The sequence below is a fragment of the Palaemon carinicauda genome, chromosome 9 (genome assembly GCF_036898095.1).
Source record: "Palaemon carinicauda isolate YSFRI2023 chromosome 9, ASM3689809v2, whole genome shotgun sequence".
NCBI lineage: Eukaryota > Metazoa > Arthropoda > Malacostraca > Decapoda > Palaemonidae > Palaemon > Palaemon carinicauda.
Window position 1 is genome coordinate 117,470,154 of NC_090733.1, and position 20,351 is coordinate 117,490,504.

At 32.4% G+C, this 20,351-nt stretch overlaps 1 protein-coding gene across 4 annotated transcripts in view; it reads left to right on the top strand.

The window, feature by feature from the left end:
- Cip4 (formin-binding protein 1-like Cip4) overlaps nucleotides 1-20,351 on the top strand; it is a 241,863-nt gene that overhangs the window by 203,583 nt on the left and 17,929 nt on the right. For all 4 annotated transcript variants that reach the window (XM_068380301.1, XM_068380302.1, XM_068380304.1 and 1 more), the window contains exons 3-8: nucleotides 2,523-2,573; nucleotides 4,614-4,761; nucleotides 5,989-6,093; nucleotides 6,211-6,363; nucleotides 10,165-10,350; nucleotides 11,069-11,275. In XM_068380301.1, coding sequence (XP_068236402.1) covers nucleotides 2,523-2,573; nucleotides 4,614-4,761; nucleotides 5,989-6,093; nucleotides 6,211-6,363; nucleotides 10,165-10,350; nucleotides 11,069-11,275 — 850 coding nt within the window. The remainder of the gene's footprint in view (nucleotides 1-2,522; nucleotides 2,574-4,613; nucleotides 4,762-5,988; nucleotides 6,094-6,210; nucleotides 6,364-10,164; nucleotides 10,351-11,068; nucleotides 11,276-20,351) is intronic.

A 20,351-nucleotide genomic window follows, 5' to 3' on the forward strand; every position in this document is an offset into this window, starting at 1 on the left:
AATTGAGTTGTCACTGAGAAAAAGTATCGCGACGAACTGTTGACTTTCAGAAGCTGATTTTATCATCGCAAATCCGTGCGTTGCACATCATTCATTGCATTTGCAATGCTCAGTGCTGATACAAGCAAGTCTGTGCTTGCACTGAAAACATCTTTGTGTTTGCTTCTATGACCTTCGAAGGGAGGCGTGTGCTGTGCTTGAAATTTGAATTGCTTTTGGTATTAGTTTGCCAAGAGACCGAAACCAAGTAGATTTCTAGGACATGTTTAGTTCTTTCATTATTTCCTATATGTTTTCACGGTGTAATTCAGTGGATTTAGAATTTTACCCTGGGATTTTAAATGCTTTGGTTGTTCTTTTATTGGGGACTATCATGGTGTTGGTCCTTAACCCCCTCCGCCCTCACATTTTGGTTCCAAAATGTTATGATTTAATATTTTATTTCATTTCGTTTTTTAGTAACACACACACACTCTCTCTCTCTCTCTCTCTCTCTCTCTCTCTCTCTCTCTCCTCTCTCTCCTCTCTCTCTCTCTCTCTCCTCTCTCTCTCTCTCTCTCAGTAGAGTTTTCTTGATATTCCTGTTCGTTATACTGTTTTATAATATAATCTTTTAACTTGCTCGTTATATTACAACAATAAATCTTCACATTTCTATTTGGTATATATTTAGAATTGCTCGTTATATTAAAAAAAAAAAAAAAAAATTCACATTTCTTTCTGGTAGATACTCTTGAGTCGTCTTAAATTGTCCACATCTCGTGCACACCAACACCACAGTTCGTCCTCAGGTTAACCTTAATATATCTGTATCGACAATTTGTGTGTAAGGGGAAGGTCCATTGGGAGGGATAATGACCGGAAGTTGGGGAAGGGTTCTTGAATTGATTATTGACGTGATTGGAGCGATATAATGATGATAACGTTGTTGATAGTTTCTGTTTTAAGTTCTGGTATTAAAGTATTGGCTACTTTTTTTAGGTTGTCCTTGTATGTTTGAAAAAAGGATCGTGTAAAGTTATGTACTTTATTTTCCGGAAATTTATTTTTCCTTGATGTGTCAGAATAGCTGTACTCTCTCTCTCTCTCTCTCTCTCTCTCTCTCTCTCTCTCTCTCTCTCTCTCTCTCTCTCTCTCTCTCTCTCTCTCTCTCTCTCTCAAACAGGCAAAGATTAAGTGACTCAGATATCTATTCCTGTTGAGCATACATTTTAATGTATGAAGCTGAACCGTGGGCCAAAGGCTTCCACAAAATGGAATATTTGTTTGTAAAATAACAGAAATAAAGAAAAGTTAGAATATCAATAATTGATTTAGATAGTAAGGCAGATACCAGAAGGGATGGTAGAGAAAGTATAGAGTGGGTTTAAACAAGAAAGAGAATGCATGGTTCAATTATTTGATATTTCATGAAAGTTTTAAAATAGAGAGAACATGAATGGAGTGTTGAACGGTTAATACACCACTGACTGGAGGTAGTGATGAAAAACTTCAGAGAATAGAGAAAGAATTTATGTAATAGCAAGAGGAAAATGTTAACAAATAAATGTTATGAGGAAGAAGGCTGTGAGTGTAAATATGAATAAGGAAGTTGAAGTAAATGTTCGCCTGGATGGTGGGAAATAGAGATGGCCCATTTCTATAGGCTTCGAACCAATTCAATTCTGTGGAAGTTAAACTTGTAAGTTGCATATAAATCAGAAAAAAAAAGTTGGAGTTGTTGAAATGTATATTTTAAATGATGTATGTAACATAAAAATTCAAAGGTTTAGACATGACATTTATAAAACTAATGGTAGAAAATTTATTGACGGAGAGGTCAATGCGTTTTATGATGCCTTGGTCATTTGGTAAAGACTGTGAAGTGTGTGTAATTTACAAGTGTTGAAAGGAAAGAGAGATAGAGAAACACATATGACGTGCTGAGTGTCTGGAGTGGAGAGGATGCAGTGTTAAAGAAGGGTATTAATATCTAGGAAGCACGAGTGTTTATGTCGGATAAGATATCAGTAGAACAATGTTCGTTGGGAGGAATTCAACGTACTACTAATGATCCCTTCTATGTAACTGTATGAAACAGTTAATGTGGGAGTCTGCTGCATAGGAAATTTATCCACGATTGAATATTGTTATGGGAAACAACTCTGTGTTAAGAACAATATTCATAATGCATATTTCATAAAACTTAATATATGTAATTCCTATCAGGTTGCACTGTTTGTTTTTTCAACGATGTTTAATTAATGATGCTGCTAATTATTATCCTGTGCAAATTGATATAATGACTCAGAAAGGTGTAGTAAATAAAACTTAATTTTGTCACGTTGTAATGATGGGTAGATAATGATCTCTCCTTTTCTTCAGGTGTCTACTCTTAATATTAATTTGTAATTACATGAATGATCCCCCCCCCCCAAATGAAATCATGTTAATTCATCGTATGTGTTATAGCAAAGTAAGATGATGAATGATGTGCCACCATCTCGTAAACGTTGACTCATAATTCTGTTCTTATTTTTCAGGAGATTGGTGAAGTCCTACCAACCTAAGAAGAAAGATTGTGAAGAATTGAAGTAAGTTTTACTCTTGTTATTTTCTAAGCCGCGTGTATTTGAGTATCATGAATCAAAGAGGTCTGCTCAATGGTTGTTTGTTTTTATAGTAACGATAAATAATGTACATGAAGGATAAAATGGGGATGCTTTGAAAGTTACTTTTAGAATAATATTGTAGTTGTAGCTAAGGTGTGAAGAATACTATAGCTTTGGATGGAAAGGTAGAGTTTTATTTGATTAGATGGTTTGATCAAGTAGAGAAGAGGATTGAGAAGAGTAAAATGAAGATTGCGGATGAATGATGAGTTTTCAAAAAAAGGAAGTACTTTGTTGTTTGTGAATTAGAATTGCAAGAGTGAAAGGACTTTGACATTCAGAAATGTCAACAGTATGTAAAACTGGCATCAAATTATATATATATATATATATATATATATATATATATATATATATATATATATATATATATATATAAATTACTAGAAAGCCTTTCACAAGACTTCTCAACTTTCTGACTTGTTTTGGATACGCATGTCCGTTCTAAACATTAATCAAAGGGGGAAGTAAATTAAGAATCTTTCAAGGTCCGTAGCAAGATTTGAACTGGCCAAACTCAAATGGATAACACACCCTGATTTGATCCTTATATTATTATTATTATTATTATTATTGTTATTATTATAACTTGCTAATCTACAACCCTAGTTGGAAAAACAGGATGCTATAATTCCAGGGGTCCCAACAGGGAAAATAGCCGAATGAGGAAAGGAAACAAGGAAAAATTAAATATTTTAAGAACAGTTGCAACATTAAAATAAATGTTTTTTATATAAACTATAAAAACTTGACAAAACAAGAGAAAGAGAAAATAAGATAGAATAGTGTGACCGAGTGTACCCTCAAGCAAGAGAACTCTACCCCAAGACGGTGGAAGACCATGGTACAGAGGCTATAGCACTATCCAAGACTAGAGAACAATGGTTTAGTTTTGGAGTATCCTTCTCCTAGAAGAGCTGCTTACCATAGTTAAAGAGTCTCTTCTACCCTTACCAAGAGGAAAGTGGCCACTGAACAATTACATTGCAGTAGTTAACACCTTGGGGGAAAAATAATTGTTTGATAATCTCAGTATTGCCAGATGTATGAGGACAGAGGAGAATCTGTAAAGAATAGGCCAGACTATTCGGTTTATGGGTAGGCAAAGGGAAAGTGAAGCGTGACCAGAGAGAAGGATCCAATGTAGTACTGTCTGGCCAGTCAAAGGACCCCATAACTCTCTAGCGGTAGTATCTCAACGGGTGGCTAGTAGTTCAAATCGTGCCGCAGAAGGGGAAAGCTTCCCTCTTTTCCAAACTTAAATTAAGATTTATTTTGGACTTGCATTTCTAAAAAGTCCGAAAAGGAAACGTTAACTAGAGGGAATGAAATTTGCTAACAATGCACCTGTGTACAGAATATTCGGTAAAATTGATAGGTGGAGATTCTCGCCTTATACTAACCTATTGACTAATTTTGCATACTGCTCTACTCTTCTCAGTCTATCAATTCTTCTTACACGGTATATACTGTGCTTTGCAAACAGTTCATCTTATGTTTCTTTTATGTGCAATCAATATCATCTTATACCTTCCATAAAGAGTAGTTGGTTCAACAATTCTTTCATACATCCACACCTTGGCTTCTTAGGGCCACTCGAGTCTCTTCCATCTTACCTTAAAATTGCTTCTGTTCAAGGACTTGCTTGTTCTCTCAACTCGCTATCGTCTCTGATACAAATAAACTATTATCATTCATCCGCCATTTGTACTAACATTCCCTACTATATCTTCCTTGTTTCCATTTACTCTTATCATTTCACTGTTTTTCACATATACTTTGGAGTTTTCATCTTGACGAGAATTTCAAACTCGCCAACCAGCTCCTGTATTTGTGCTCGCACATGCTCTTCTCTTCTATCATGCAACCATTTTTCATTTTTATCTCTACATCCAACCACTTATTTTTATTAGCTTTTATAATCATAATTTATGTATGTATTAATTTTGATTTCCTTATCAGGTTCAGCACTGTGAGGTCGTTCCGGGACACCGTCAATGAGACGGCCGACATGGCCGGTCAGCACGAGATCATCTCGGAAACCTTGACAGCCGTAGTCTTGAATGAAATAAGCACTTTAGTCAAAGAATTAAAAGATGATAGAAAAAAGGTGAGAACTGCTATTATAGTACTGTAATAAAGTGTAAATAAGGCTATTGTTGCTCAAGAGATTTGAGAAATTGATAAAGATTGAAGAAAATTGATATACTGTACTGTAAGAAATATATTTTTATTGTAAATTTCTCTATCTTGGGTTTAGGTTGATTTCATTTGAGTGGAAGTATTATGGCCCTTTTATCATATAGTAAATAATTTTTAAGTTAGCTTCATTCTAGTTTTTAGCAATTTTATTTTTTATTGAAGTACAATGCATACTTTTGACGCCGAGTATAAAGGTCCCGGAAACTACCCTAACTTACTGACTAACTTTTATAATATTCAGCAAAAAAGCGGTAAAGTGAGTTGAGTGATCTGATTTAAAGTATTTTGTAGTCTTATTCAGAAGTGTCTGTACAAATAGTCTTATTGGTTGCATAAATGAAAAATGCATGGAAAACCTAGATTCAAAGCTCAAATTTACATAAAATAGTAAGAGAAAGCAGTGGATTGAAAATTAACCAAACCAAAGAATATAATTCATGACCTAATGTTGAATTTTATATTTTATTCGCCCTCAATTTTCATGGTTTTGTGTGTGGAATGTATCAGCAAGAAAATAGGAATGTAATTGTGGTTTAAAATGGGGCATGAATTGAACAATCATTTAATGATACTTTATTTAAGATTAGATTGCAGTTAACTTTGGGAAGCTACCATAATATTTAAAGATATTCAATAGTAGGTTTGTCACATTTTAAATCTTAGTCAAGATATTGAGTATTTTGCAGTGAAACAAGAGATAAAAATATTGTGATATCTGTACTAGTTTTAACTAGAGATAAAATTGTGATATCTATATTAAACTGCAGTACAAATAAAATCTCTGGTTCATACATACACAAAGACAATACAGTAATGTGTTGAATAATGATGATCTTACATATAAGCTCATTCCACAGATTTACAGTATTGTATTATATATACAGTATAATTTGTTCTATTCAAAAATTTCCTTTGTTTTGTTTAAGTTTGTTGTATGGCTTGAATCAGTAGTTCTATGGCTTTATTAATTTTTACTCTCAAGTTTTAATATTTTCAGTTGTCTTTTTTGGTTTTGAATCACATTGTATGAATATTTTATTGCATTGACTGAAGCATTTTAGTGTACTGTATTCTTGTGTGTTAGAAAGGCCACTATATATATATACCTATTTTTAAATGGCTTTGTATGTTTCAGAGTTTAACCGAAGGAAGCAGAGTACAACAGAGCTTGGCACATTCTTTGCAGCTACTAGAAAAATCTAAGAAAAACTACGAAAAGGCTTTTAGAGAAGCGGAGAAGGTAAGCATTGCTCTTTATTTATTGGTGGCATGTTTGATACTACGCCTCATGCTTTATTATACTTTGAAGATGTCATAAAGGTAAATGTGCGAGGTTTGTGACACTTTTTCTTTACAGGCTCATGAAAACTTCACCAAAGCGGATGCAGATCTTCACCTATCTCGTGCTGAAGTTGAGAAGCAGCGTATGAATGCTAGTATCAAAAGTCAGCAGTGTGAAGACAGCAAGAATGAATATGCCAACCAGTTACAGAAAACAAACAGGTTACAGGTATGTTGACGACTAGTGATGTGCTGTATGTCTTGAGATCCAAATTCATTAAGTAATAAATCTTATTCACCTCATGGATATAAAGTAGTAATTCATGGAAACTATTAAAAGATTTTTTGCTTGTAAGAATTATCTTATGCCATCAATCTTATCATATTGGTTATACACCTTTTCCAGTTTGATATATTTTATTTATTTTTGGTGTTCATCATGTTAGGACTAAAGCCACATCATTTGATTAAAGTTTGTACAAACAATTTTTTTCATATGCAACTGCAAGTATAGCATTGTATTATAGTAATTTGCTTATGATTATTTCTTAATTTTTTTTAATACAAATAATTTTGACCAATGGCCTGTGTCCCAGTTGTAGTCTAGTTTAGAAAATATCATGGGTGAGTTTTTTCTTTACCAATGATTGTCTCTAGGCCTGGTTAAGTAAAAAATTTATTAAAAGGGACAGTAAGGGGAGTGATCCAGGACACAAAGAGGAAGGTATAAACATTATACAAAACTTGAATAAAGTTTGACCTCTGTCAGTTGTGACTTTACAAGGTTAAGAAGTGTTGGTATGTATAATATTGAACTAACATATCAAGTTTTAAAATGCCACTTTATACATTGTTTGGTCCAATTATTATGAAATGTTTACAGGTAAGAGGCCTGTTCTTGAATACATTGTTTGGTCTAGTTATTTTGAATGTATTCGGGGGATTCCTATTCTTGAATACATTGCTTGGACCAGTTATTGTGAGTGTTTTCAGGTGGGTTGCCTGTTCTTGAATACATTGTTTGGTCCAGTTACTTTGAATGTTTTCAGGTAGGGTGCCTTTTGAATGTTTTCAGGTAGGGTGCCTTTTCTTGAATACATTGTTTGGTCCAGTTACTTTGAATGTTTTCAGGTAGGGTGCCTTTTCTTGAATACATTGTTTGGTCCAGTTAGTTTGAATGTTTTCAGGTAGGGTGCCTGTTCCTGAATACATTGTTTGGTCCAGTTATTTTGAATGTATTTGGGGGATTCCTATTCTTGAATACATTGCTTGGACCAGTTATTGTGAGTGTTTTCAGGTGGGTTGCCTGTTCTTGAATACATTGTTTGGTCCAGTTACTTTGAATGTTTTCAGGTAGGGTGCCTTTTGAATGTTTTCAGGTAGGGTGCCTGTTCTTGAATACATTGTTTGGTCCAGTTATTTTGAATGTATTTGGGGGATTCCTATTCTTGAATACATTGCTTGGACCAGTTATTGTGAGTGTTTTCAGGTGGGTTGCCTGTTCTTGAATACATTGTTTGGTCCAGTTAGTTTGAATGTTTTCAGGTAGGGTGCCTGTTCTTGAATACATTGTTTGGTCCAGTTATTTTGAATGTATTTGGGGGATTCCTATTCTTGAATACATTGCTTGGACCAGTTATTGTGAGTGTTTTCAGGTGGGTTGCCTGTTCTTGAATACATTGTTTGGTCCAGTTACTTTGAATGTTTTCAGGTAGGGTGCCTTTTGAATGTTTTCAGGTAGGGTGCCTGTTCTTGAATACATTGTTTGGTCCAGTTATTTTGAATGTATTTGGGGGATTCCTATTCTTGAATACATTGCTTGGACCAGTTATTGTGAGTGTTTTCAGGTGGGTTGCCTGTTCTTGAATACATTGTTTGGTCCAGTTAGTTTGAATGTTTTCAGGTAGGGTGCCTGTTCTTGAATACATTGTTTGGTCCAGTTATTTTGAATGTATTTGGGGGATTCCTATTCTTGAATACATTGCTTGGACCAGTTATTGTGAGTGTTTTCAGGTGGGTTGCCTGTTCTTGAATACATTGTTTGGTCCAGTTACTTTGAATGTTTTCAGGTAGGGTGCCTTTTGAATGTTTTCAGGTAGGGTGCCTGTTCTTGAATACATTGTTTGGTCCAGTTAGTTTGAATGTTTTCCGGTAGGGTGCCTGTTCTTGAATACATTGTTTGGTCCAGTTATTGTGAGTGTTTTCAGGTGGGTTGCCTGTTCTTGAATACATTGTTTGGTCCAGTTACTTTGAATGTTTTCAGGTAGGGTGCCTGTTCTTGAATACATTGTTTGGTCCAGTTAGTTTGAATGTTTTCCGGTAGGGTGCCTTTTGAATGTTTTCAGGTAGGGTACCTTTTCTTGAATACATTGTTTGGTCCAGTTAGTTTGAATGTTTTCAGGTAGGGTGCCTTTTGAATGTTTTCAGGTAGGGTGCCTGTTCTTGAATACATTGTTTGGTCCAGTTATTTTGAATGTATTTTGGGGGATTCCTATTCTTGAATACATTGCTTGGACCAGTTATTGTGAGTGTTTTCAGGTGGGTTGCCTGTTCTTGAATACATTGTTTGGTCCAGTTACTTTGAATGTTTTCAGGTAGGGTGCCTGTTCTTGAATACATTGTTTGGTCCAGTTAGTTTGAATGTTTTCCGGTAGGGTGCCTGTTCTTGAATACATTGTTTGGTCCAGTTATTGTGAGTGTTTTCAGGTGGGTTGCCTGTTCTTGAATACATTGTTTGGTCCAGTTACTTTTAATGTTTTCAGGTAGGGTGCCTTTTGAATGTTTTCAGGTAGGGTGCCTTTTCTTGAATACATTGTTTGGTCCAGTTAGTTTGAATGTTTTCAGGTAGGGTGCCTTTTGAATGTTTTCAGGTAGGGTGCCTGTTCTTGAATACATTGTTTGGTCCAGTTACTTTGAATGTTTTCAGGTAGGGTGCCTGTTCTTGAATACATTGTTTGGTGCAGTTAGTTTGAATGTTTTCAGGTAGGGTGCCTGTTCTTGAATACATTGTTTGGTCCAGTTATTGTGAGTGTTTTCAGGTGGGTTGCCTGTTCTTGAATACATTGTTTGGTCCAGTTACTTTTAATGTTTTCAGGTAGGGTGCCTTTTGAATGTTTTCAGGTAGGGTGCCTTTTCTTGAATACATTGTTTGGTCCAGTTAGTTTGAATGTTTTCAGGTAGGGTGCCTTTTCTTGAATACATTGTTTGGTCCAGTTATTTTGAATGTTTTCAGGTGGGGTACCTGTTCTTGAATACATTGTTTCGTCCATTTACTTTGAATGTTTTCAGGTAGGGTGCCTTTTCTTGAATACATTGTTTGGTCCAGTTAGTTTGAATGTTTTCAGGTAGGGTGCCTGTTCTTGAATACATTATTTGGTCCAGTTATTTTGAATGTTTTCAGGTGGGGTACCTGTTCTTGAATACATTGTTTCGTCCATTTACTTTGAATGTTTTCAGGTAGGGTGCCTGTTCTTGAATACATTGTTTGGTCCAATTATTTTGAATGTTTTCAGGTGGGGTACCTGTTCTTGAATACATTGTTTGGTCCAGTTATTTTGAATGTTTTCAGGTGGGGTACCTGTTCTTGAATACATTGTTTGGTCCAGTTATTTTGAATGTTTTCAGGTGGGGTACCTGTTCTTGAATGGTTCATATTGGCATAGCATAAATTAAATTTACTTGTAACACTTTACCACAAAGTTTGACAACACAGGTTTTACAATCCCTTATATAGGCATTAATTATTCTTTAACTTTGAGTTTTAAGAGGATCATTAATGAGACCAAGAACAAGGGAAAAGTATCCATTTTATCATACATTTACTGTTGAGAGAGATGTATCTAAATGGAAAGAAGCATTATTATTAGATACTTCCGCAAGAATTACTAGTACTCGTATAGTAGTCTTTAAGGAACTCCGGTTTCTGGACAACTATTGAAAACTTTCCCTTAGACCAAAATTCCTTTTTGGAATGCAGTAATTTTGCTTATTTACTGTAGATATGATTAATTGTTCTATCCTTTCCTTTCAGGGGGAACATTACAACACAATAATGCCAGGTATTTTCCAATGTTTGCAAGATTTAGATGAAAAAAGAATAAACAATTTCAAAAATTTGCTCAAAAAAAGTGTTGAAATTGAGAGATCAGTCTTCCCCATCATCAACAAGTGTCTGGATGGAATTGTCACTGCTGCTGATTCAATAGATGAAAAACAGGTAAGAAGACGTTATATTCTTTGTTGATAATGCTGCTTTCCTTGTATAAAATATTACTAATTTTGAATTTTTTATATCCATTGAAGTTGACTAGAAATTTTTTTTTCAAGTTTTTTATCATCTTATGATACTTTTAGGCTTTGACTATATTTATTATGGTTTACAATGGTAGGGATTTATATACAGGCCTTTTCTTTAACTGATGTATCTTTCTCCTTGTTTATAATTTGATTTACAGTATTAAAAAAATTTACCGTTTTTCCAATTCTGACACCAGAAAATAAGTTGATTACTGTAGTTTTATTTTTGTGAGGGTAACTCGGGAGTAGAGACTTTCTCAAATTATTTTCTAATTCTGGCCAATTTTCTAAAGAGTTATTACCAGAAAGAATATTTTCAATCAAGTCATTTTATTTCAACTCAATATTTGAATTTTATTACAAAAGTTTCTCAGATACCATAGCAAATTGGATTATTAATCCTCTAAACATTTTCTATTATAGATTCTGTGGATATTGATGATTAATATTTATCGTACAGAATGTTATTGTTTTCTAACAAAGTCTTGGGTAACATGTTATAATAGACAGCCTTTAATGATATAAAATACTCCTTATAGAACTAAATACAGTACTAGCTGGTATTGCTGTATACAGGTATGGTAGTTCATAAAGTTACTTATAAATCTCATTAATTGTTTCTTGTAATAATTCCCCAGGATTCCCAAGTTGTGATAGAGCGATACAAGTCCGGATTCACACCTCCAGGTGACATACCCTTCGACGACCTTAGCACACCCCGGCAAAATGGTGACATGACTCCCACAGTAAACACACCAACCAGACAGGACACTGTGAAAAATACACTATCAATAGCAAAGGCCAAAAAACGTGGAGGCTTATTTGGTATATTTGCCTCAAATAAGGTGGGTGTTATTACTGAATGCATGGTTTAATTGGAATTAGGTGGTTCATAAATCTAAGTCACTTTTGCTATTTTACACTCAGTTTAGTTTGGTGGTGGTATTCTAGAATTTCTTTAAGTAATAAATAAAGAGTACGTTTACACATACTATAGAAAGACCTTGTATCTGTTGAGTTTTTTGCCATCTAAATGACTAAAAGAAAAGTGACTAGTACTGGATACATTGTGCCTTGGATCTAAGATTTTTTTTTTTTTAAGAGGAATGAATAACAAATTGACATACGCTATTCACAAGTACAGTAGGTGAGATGCTTATCACTATAATAATGTATGCCATGCAAGATATTGATTTTGCTGCCATAAACAGTTTGTCTGGTATTTTAAATGAAAACACATTTCTGTGTATAGTACAGAAATTGACAGGTATGAAACACATTTTGGAGATGATAGTCTGTTTTATAGTGTCAGTTTTAAATAATGAATTATGTAAAAATTTTCTGTAGTATCATGTAATTAAAAAAAATTATTCAAGAGCAGACCACATTTTTTTTTTTTTTTCATTGTACAGTATATTAATTTTAGCCAGAACTGGACTACTTTGCCATCAGCTTACTTAGTTAAAAATCATGATTTTAAAGCTCGTGCTTTTCTCATTTTCAGTTTTTATGAGTTGAGTCAAGATACTCAATTAGCAAACTCCTTATACTTATTATAGTGCTCAAAGTAAAATAGAATTTTGATTCAAAATTATTTCAAACGCATATTTTCACGTGCGACAATCTCCCCTATATAGTAAAGAGAAAGTGCCGGGCTATATGTATACATGTCAGTTTTTATGAGATGAGTCAAGATACTTGATTAGTAAACTCCTAATGCTTATTATAGCCTAGTACACAAAGTAAAATAAGGTTTTGATACAAAATTATTTTAAATGCACATATTCATGTGCAACAATCTCCTCTATACAATACAGAGAAAGTGCTGGGCTGTATATATATATATATATATATATATATATATATATATATATATATATATATATTTATATATATATATACTGTATATATATATTTATATATACACACACATAAATACATACACACACACACACATATATATATATATATATATATATATATATATATATATATATAGGGTATATATATACAGTATATATATATATATATATATATATATATATATATATATATATATATATATATATATATATATATATATATTTATATATATATTTATATATGTGTGTATGTATGTATGTACAGTATGTATGTATATTATTTTTTCCTGTCATGGTGAGCTATCCTCGTCCATTGGGTACCGGGGAGAGGTAGTAGTCATACCCTGGTGAGAGGGGGTGCGTGTGTGCGCTTATCTATCTAAATATTCATCCATCATTTTTTAACGTTATGTACATTAGTACTAAATATATGTGGCAAGTTTTAAAAATATTTGATTTTTGTGCTACAACATATGCAAAATTTAGAATGTTTCTCTAAAAAAATAATATTCGTATTATTAAAGGAAAATTACACAATTTTATTAAAACTTAGTTCTTTATCTGAATATCCGGGTTATTTGCATTGCATTTAAGAATATATACATCGTACATGATTTTATTTTAACTTTTTAATCTAAGAAAGTTTCCAGATTTGATGTTTCTGGTTGAAATGTCAGGTAATTTAAATTAACAGTGCAGGTTGATACCATTTGATGATGCATATGTTATTTTCTACGTACTTAGCCAATTTGAGTTTATTTTTGTTCTGATTTCTTCATTTGTAATGGGTATCATTGTCCATTGGATTCAGTAGTCCCTATTTATATAGCATTCATCTTTTTTATTTTTATTGATTATGTGTTCATGCCGTTAGAAATTTTACAGATGGGTATTACAGTACTGTATTAGGAATGTCATAATTTTAAAATTTTCACTTGAAGATGCACAGCCTGCCTTCAAGGAATAAAGGAACATTTGATTCATTTTCCTAATTTTATGAAAATTAAAGTTAATAAATCGTAGACCTGGTTAAATCAATTGGTAATAAAGATTTTTTTTCTTTTATACAGTATTATAATAGCGAGGGTTGGGTATTTTTTTTTTAATATTCTTAGTGAATAGGTTATACTTGAAGTTTAAAGTTCATAACATTTATGAGAATATCACATAATTCAAGTTTATTGATAGGTAGTTTCCTGTGAAATAATCTTCTGAAGTACTTTTCTGTGCAGGTTTTCATATTTTCAAATGATTTTTAGTGTCATCTTTAGTTCAGGTGATATGGTAGCAGTTTGAAAGTGTTTCTCCAAATTATAATGTTCAATTCCTTTATTTTTTTTTTTATCTGGGCTTAATGTATCTGGTATTAGTTTGTAAGTGTTGATTTTGCCATGTTTTTTTGCAGATTGATGCCATATGTAGCCTATTTAACCTCAACCAGATCATGGTATTACAATCTTGTTCAATTTCATTCACATTGCATTACTTTATTGTATTATTTTACCAACGACACTTTTTTTTTTTGTATTGTACATTTAGTTTTATATTTTATTTTACAAATTTAGTTTTTGGCTGTTTAGCACTGCATGATACACATTTGATGGAAAGTGTAAAATGATAAAACTTGCATAGCTCTCTCTTGAACTTGCATGGCCGTTGCTATGTCGTGATACTTTGAGGCTTTAATCAACTGTGAAAAAAATTATAAGAGGTATTGAAACCTCAGTCATATGCTTTCATAAATGATGGTTTTATCTGTACTGTGCAGTACATTGAAGTTCATGCATTAATTGAAAAATAGTACCTCATTAGAAATAATTTTAGAAATAAATTTAATTGACAGATATGATGACATTGGTCAGCAATACTTTAGATTAAGCTGCAAAGTAAATGTCATTATGCTTAACATTGTTTGATTAAACTTTATCCAATAATAAAATGGAATTGTTGATTACATTTTTTTGTCTTATGCAAACTCTGCAGTTTATATTTTGGCCATTGAAACTGCAGGAGGAAGCTATGTACCTAATCGGCACAACAGAGAATGCAAAAACTTAAACCATTTACATGATTCGTATAATTTCTTGTTATAGAGCTGTAAGATAATTTTGATGCTTAACTGCAAAGTCTTTTTGTAGTTTCTTTCAGCAATGATGTGCAGTATTATAATAACCACATATAGCCACACAGTGCTTTGAGATTATGTGAAAAGTTGGTTCATGACTGAGCATTTACTTTTGGCTGTTTTGGATGATGCTATTTTGATTTTTTACTTCTTACTGTACATTTATCCAGGACCTTGGTTTTTATACTAAATTTGGCAATGCTACCTAAATGTCATTAAATGCATATGAAATAAAGAATAAAAACGAACTATTCTAAATTTTACAATTGATTTTGCATTATCATTGCATTAGTATGCCTCATATGGAGAACTGCCATTTGATACTCTTAGAATCTTTTTTTTCATTTATTTCACTATTATGAGATTAATCTCTGTCTTATGATTATCTTTATTGATATCTTGTGATTTTTTATAGTGCCGACGTTTTACAGAAGCCCTGATTTTCTCTAGACCCTTAGCTATACCAGTAAATAATAATAACAGAAAATTATAAAATTCTGTACTGTATTAGAAATTGAGTACTCTAATGATTCTCCCCATGAAATATGCATAATTGAATATTGATTGAACTCCTGTGATTTGGCTGCGTTGAAATTAGCATTAACAAATATAATTTCCCTCTCTGTGTGTTCTTGGGTGTGGTGGTTTTGGGCTCTGGTTTTGGGGTTGGCGTTCACTGCATTTCGGCTCAACCCACCACTGGTGTAAGTATGAGACTGAATCATTTTGCAGCTGCAAAGCTTATGAGGTCTTGACTATTTTTTGTTTGATTTTTTCTTTTGCTTGGCTGTGCTTGAGATGATGCTGTTTCTGCTGCTGTCCTCTGCTTTTGTTTGAAGAGTTTCATCTGCAGGACAATTAGTATATCTAGGAATCTAATTAATAAATAAGTCTTTCCAGGAATTATTGACCGATATACCTGAATGTTGAAATATTTGTGTGTGTGTTTTTCATAAACTAATGGCTGAATTATCAATATATTTCCATTGGTAAATGCAGTACCTGAAAAGTTGATGAAAAGTAGATGGTTGAAAGCAATGCAACTGTTAATGAAGGGCTACTGCTAAGAAAATGTAGTGCTATTTATAGTGTGGCCACAATATTCAAATGGGAGATAATTTAAAAGACGTTTTAGTCGCTGTGAAGGAAAATGTAAATTTAATGTATTTGTTTTTAGCATACAATTTATATACCATATTAATTTTTAGGCCAAACACTTTTCAAGATAATAAGAAAAAAGCATGTGATGAAGAGTTTTAAATTGTTTTAATAAATTTAAGTGAATGCTTCCTCACAAAAGTAGAGTACCATAAATCCCTCGGTTACAAATTAATTAACGTCATGTGTAACAACTATGTTACACCAATTGATTATTATCGTAGGAAAGTTGAAGTGCAAGCAAAACAGCTGTTGTTATCCGAATCACTGGTTGATGACAAAACAGCTGTTTTTCATTCATTTTTGTATTCATATACTAATGATATTTTTATTATTCCCTTTTGTTTTTTAGCTTATTGAACTAGAATTGGGAGAAAGAGGTAGAAGAATAGAGGGTGGTTTATCATAATTGGGTCTAAAAATAATAACTTGCACGAAGCACAAGAAATAGGATACAACAATTTTTTATGGGTGAATATTTGGCGGTCGCACAGTATGCAGGATCATAAGTTACACAAGTATATACAGTATTACTTGAATAATTTTGAGGGCCAAAAATTACTATTGAAATATAAAAAAATACTTATCTGCCCATAGAAACCATCAATATAAAGAGGAGTCTGCGATATAAATTAGTACATATATTTATAAATCTACGATGTTCTGTTGGACTGATATGTGAACTGCTATAAAATGAGGGATTGCTGTAAAAGTATTAACACAGAGACCCTTGTACAACGCAGACCTACAGAAACTAGTCAATGTAGTAATATCAAGCAAGTTGTTACAATTTTGTAGTGATCTTTTGTTGAAAAAGAAAATAAAAATAGAACAGTAAATTTTATAAAGATCCCTAAAGTTTGTAGTAAAGTGGTTGGGGATATCTATGAGAAAATCAAAATTGTATTTGTTAGAACATTGTTCAGTTGCCATTTTGGCTACTTAAGAAGTCCTGAAGTTACAGAAATTCTATGTCTGATACTTTCTGAAATTTCTATAGCCTTGCATTTAAATGATTCAATATTATTGCACAATGAAAAAGCAATAAAAAACTAAAATACCTCTTATGTGTCAGTACAGCACCCCATAGAAATGCCCGTATTTTATTCTCAGAATAATCTTGAGAAGAGTTGAGTAAGTTAGCATAGAAATATGTGGTGAGGAAATTGTTACAATAATTGGTGCTGGAAATTGTTGCAATAATTGGTGAGAATTGTGTTCATATTTACAATTTATTGTAATACTGTAATTGGTTATTGGAAAAGTTTTTAAAAAATTTTTTTTGAAAAAGAGAGAGAGGCTGGATTTTTATTCAAGCATTTAGACCAATTACATTAATGTGGTGACATCTGTTTCTAGGATATGCAAACTTGTATGTGAATTTATGAAGAAAAGCTAAAGTTTGAAATTATGATATTTTTTTTTTCAATTTTCAACAAACATACCACCATTTGATGAAAAGGATTATGCACATCACTACTGTACCTTCAAATTTATTTACATGTTGCTTGTGTTATGATAATGTTGTTATCTAAAAAGTTTTGTCTAACCATTTTTCTTGTGTGAATGACCCAACTTATAGTACAACACTGGGAGTTACACAAAATTTCTAATAGCATTACTTGATTTCAGAGCATGATTGGAGTTTTAATGTTTATTTAGTGTTATTTGAATTATTGTAAAAAGTTTTATTTATATATTGTGATTGAATCCATATCAGATTACTAACATGAAGTACAAAAGTGTTTGAAAGAACCGAATTGATTAGTAAGTGTTCTGGCACTTTTGATACTGTATGTATATATGTACATGTAAAATATGAAAGGTATTTGGCAGTTTCCAGGAATACTGTATTGGCTATAGACATCCTTCACATATGAAATTGAGATTTGGTCTGAAAAGCCAAGCACTGGGGCACTCTTAATCATTCAGCAATTTAAGACGAATAGAAAAATATTATTGGATTAAGATATAAAATTCAGGGTCAGCTAAAATGAGTTAATTAAATAGATTTATTTTAAAGCTTATTTATGAGTTTGACTTATGTTAGTTATATCATGTCAAAGTTTAATGGATGCTCATTTGACAAATGTACTAGGAAATAGCAGAGCCATTGATAGGGAATAACTGTTAGCTGTCACATCTATAGGGTTGTATGAAGCCTTCTATCAAGATCAGTGGCAGATATCCCATCTAGTAATGGGAAAAATGAGGTTCAGGTTCTTGATAGTGTAAATTTCCATGTATGTCATATTGACATCTGAGCAGAGGCATTACTTTCCAGGTAGGAAAGCATGTGCCTATTCACAAGATATTACTTTCATACCTTGTTAAATGCTCTTGTCTTCTAAAAGTGTAGTTAGGTTCACTTCACCTCTTGAACTACAATTATCTATTAAAAGCAATCAGGGTGAAAAAAAAGTTTTAAAAAAGCTTTAAAAAAAAGACCATTCCATAAGATCTGAAGAGATTAGATCTTGACTGGGTAATGCTGATGATACAGCCTCCTCTCAAAAATTGTAGCAAATGACAAATTGAATCATGTCTGTCTTGCGCCATAAAATTCTACCTTATACTGCATATTTATTTTAGTTGCTAACCTGGAAACTACTGTATATTGGGTGCAGGGTATAAAGATTGGATTACTGGTTTTTGTTTTATTTTTTAATCTATGTTTGGAAAGCCTTTCAAACTGAAAAGGTGATTAGGTTTTACTTACATACTGTAGTTGTAGGATTGTTTAAAAGAATTAGGCACCATTTTTATCAACACAGCATCATACAACTTTATTCTTATTTATATTAATAATGAAGCGATTTTGTTCTTGAAAGCATAAATTATATACCACTTTGCTTGTATTCTTAGTTAATCATAACTTGAGGTATCACTGTCCAATAGTTACCGCTGCCAACGAAGTTGGGAAGAGGTTATGTTCTCGTCTTCATTTGTTTTACTTATATAGTAAAACTTTCAGGGGAAGGGTTTCAATTTTTAAAGTCCTTGATTAAAGGTCAAGGTTGAGCAAAAGGTTGACCAAATTAACCCTAACCTTAACCCAAAGTTTACACATGGTTGTCTCACAGACTAAAATACGCCTACGGTCTAAATTTATTCTGGGAAGGGCAAACTGGTTTTAAGAAATAAGCTGCCATGGCAGAGGTCTGCACTCCAAGAGTGCTTTTCTAGTTTGAATTTATGTTTTAGTTTTGGATAAGAGAATGAAGACTTTGAAAGTTGAAAGTTATCATAAATAATACTTTTTTTACATTAATTAAAAAATATAATTCAAAAGTGAATATGGTGAACCATACATTGGACAGTTAACTAACTGCCTTAGTCCATAATAGGAAATAAATTGCTACAACCTTTTAGCTGTATAATGATGGGTGTATGGCTTTTGCCGTTACGAAGGGTAATTCAATTCTAATTTAGTTATTATTTTGAATTTATGATAGAGGGAAATGCATATAGGCTGCTCAGTGGATCAGCACTTGTTCTGTCACTTAGCAATATTTATCGAAATGATCACTGTACAGTACGTGCATTGACACTGAGGATCCGATGACATACTTTGGCGTCATCTGTTCATGTAACCATGATTACTACTGTATATAGAAAATCTATTCAGTGTTCTAATGCAACTTTCAGTTTATTTGTACTGTATCTTTATTACCATGTTAGTTATGCTATAAAATGTAAACTTAAGTGAGTTAAAACATGACATTGTTCCCTGGTCAAAGTCATGAGCCTGACAGCAATTTTGTCATGGCATGGAACAGTGGAGGGTTAGAATTAATACAACAATTGGAAAAAAAACATAGTATTATTTATTACTAGCATTTTCAAAGGAAATTTAATCGGGTTATATGACTTGTCAAGTCTTGCTTATTCATCAATCGGTTTCCTGTAAATTCGTAATTGGATATTTCATTGCCAAAAGTTCTATTTCAGAAATGAAAATACAGCAAAGCTAAATTATAAGATTAAGCTAGTGAAACTAATTAATATTTTGTAAGAATTATTAAATGGTGTATAATCATAGGTCAATGAAATTGAAGGTTTTCTATCAAATTAGGTTATGTTATTTGATATACAAATCTTTTTATTTACCATTGTGTGCATATGTTCATAAATAACCAAGATAATGATGGATCCTTTTCCTGCAACTTGCACAATTTGCTTTTGAATGCTGGATTATTTTAATCTGTTGCATGTTGTTTCTTGCTGCTTGATTGATTTTTGCACTGGAAACTGTAAATATGTAAATCAATGCTAACTGTATAAATTACCTTATTTTTTTCAGAAATTCTCATTGTGGTATGTTTTTATTTTAGAAAATTTCTAAGGATATAAAGTGCAGAAAATCCTAAAAGGCATATTGGTTTAGAGAATCAATTAATACTGTATTTTAGTAGTTTTTTATGATTATCAGTTTGTTGAAATACAGTTTTTGAGATTAGATGATCTAAAATTTTATTTTAATTCCTGCTAAATCATATTGAAAATAAAAAATTCCTGGTATTTTTAAGAAAACTTGTATTCCCAGTTAAGTAAACACTTTGATTTTAATGGAATGCTAGAATTTTAATATTTGTATTTTGTGAAAATAAAATGAATCTAAGGCTGTAAACTGCATGTCATATTAAAAGAAATTTTGGTGATTTTGGCACAGATGAAAAAAGGATTGGCTAGGATATTTAGGGGAATTGTGTTGAAGCTGATCAAGTACTTGAAGTCATATTTTGAAATAAGAATTGCAGTAGACTAATTAGTATT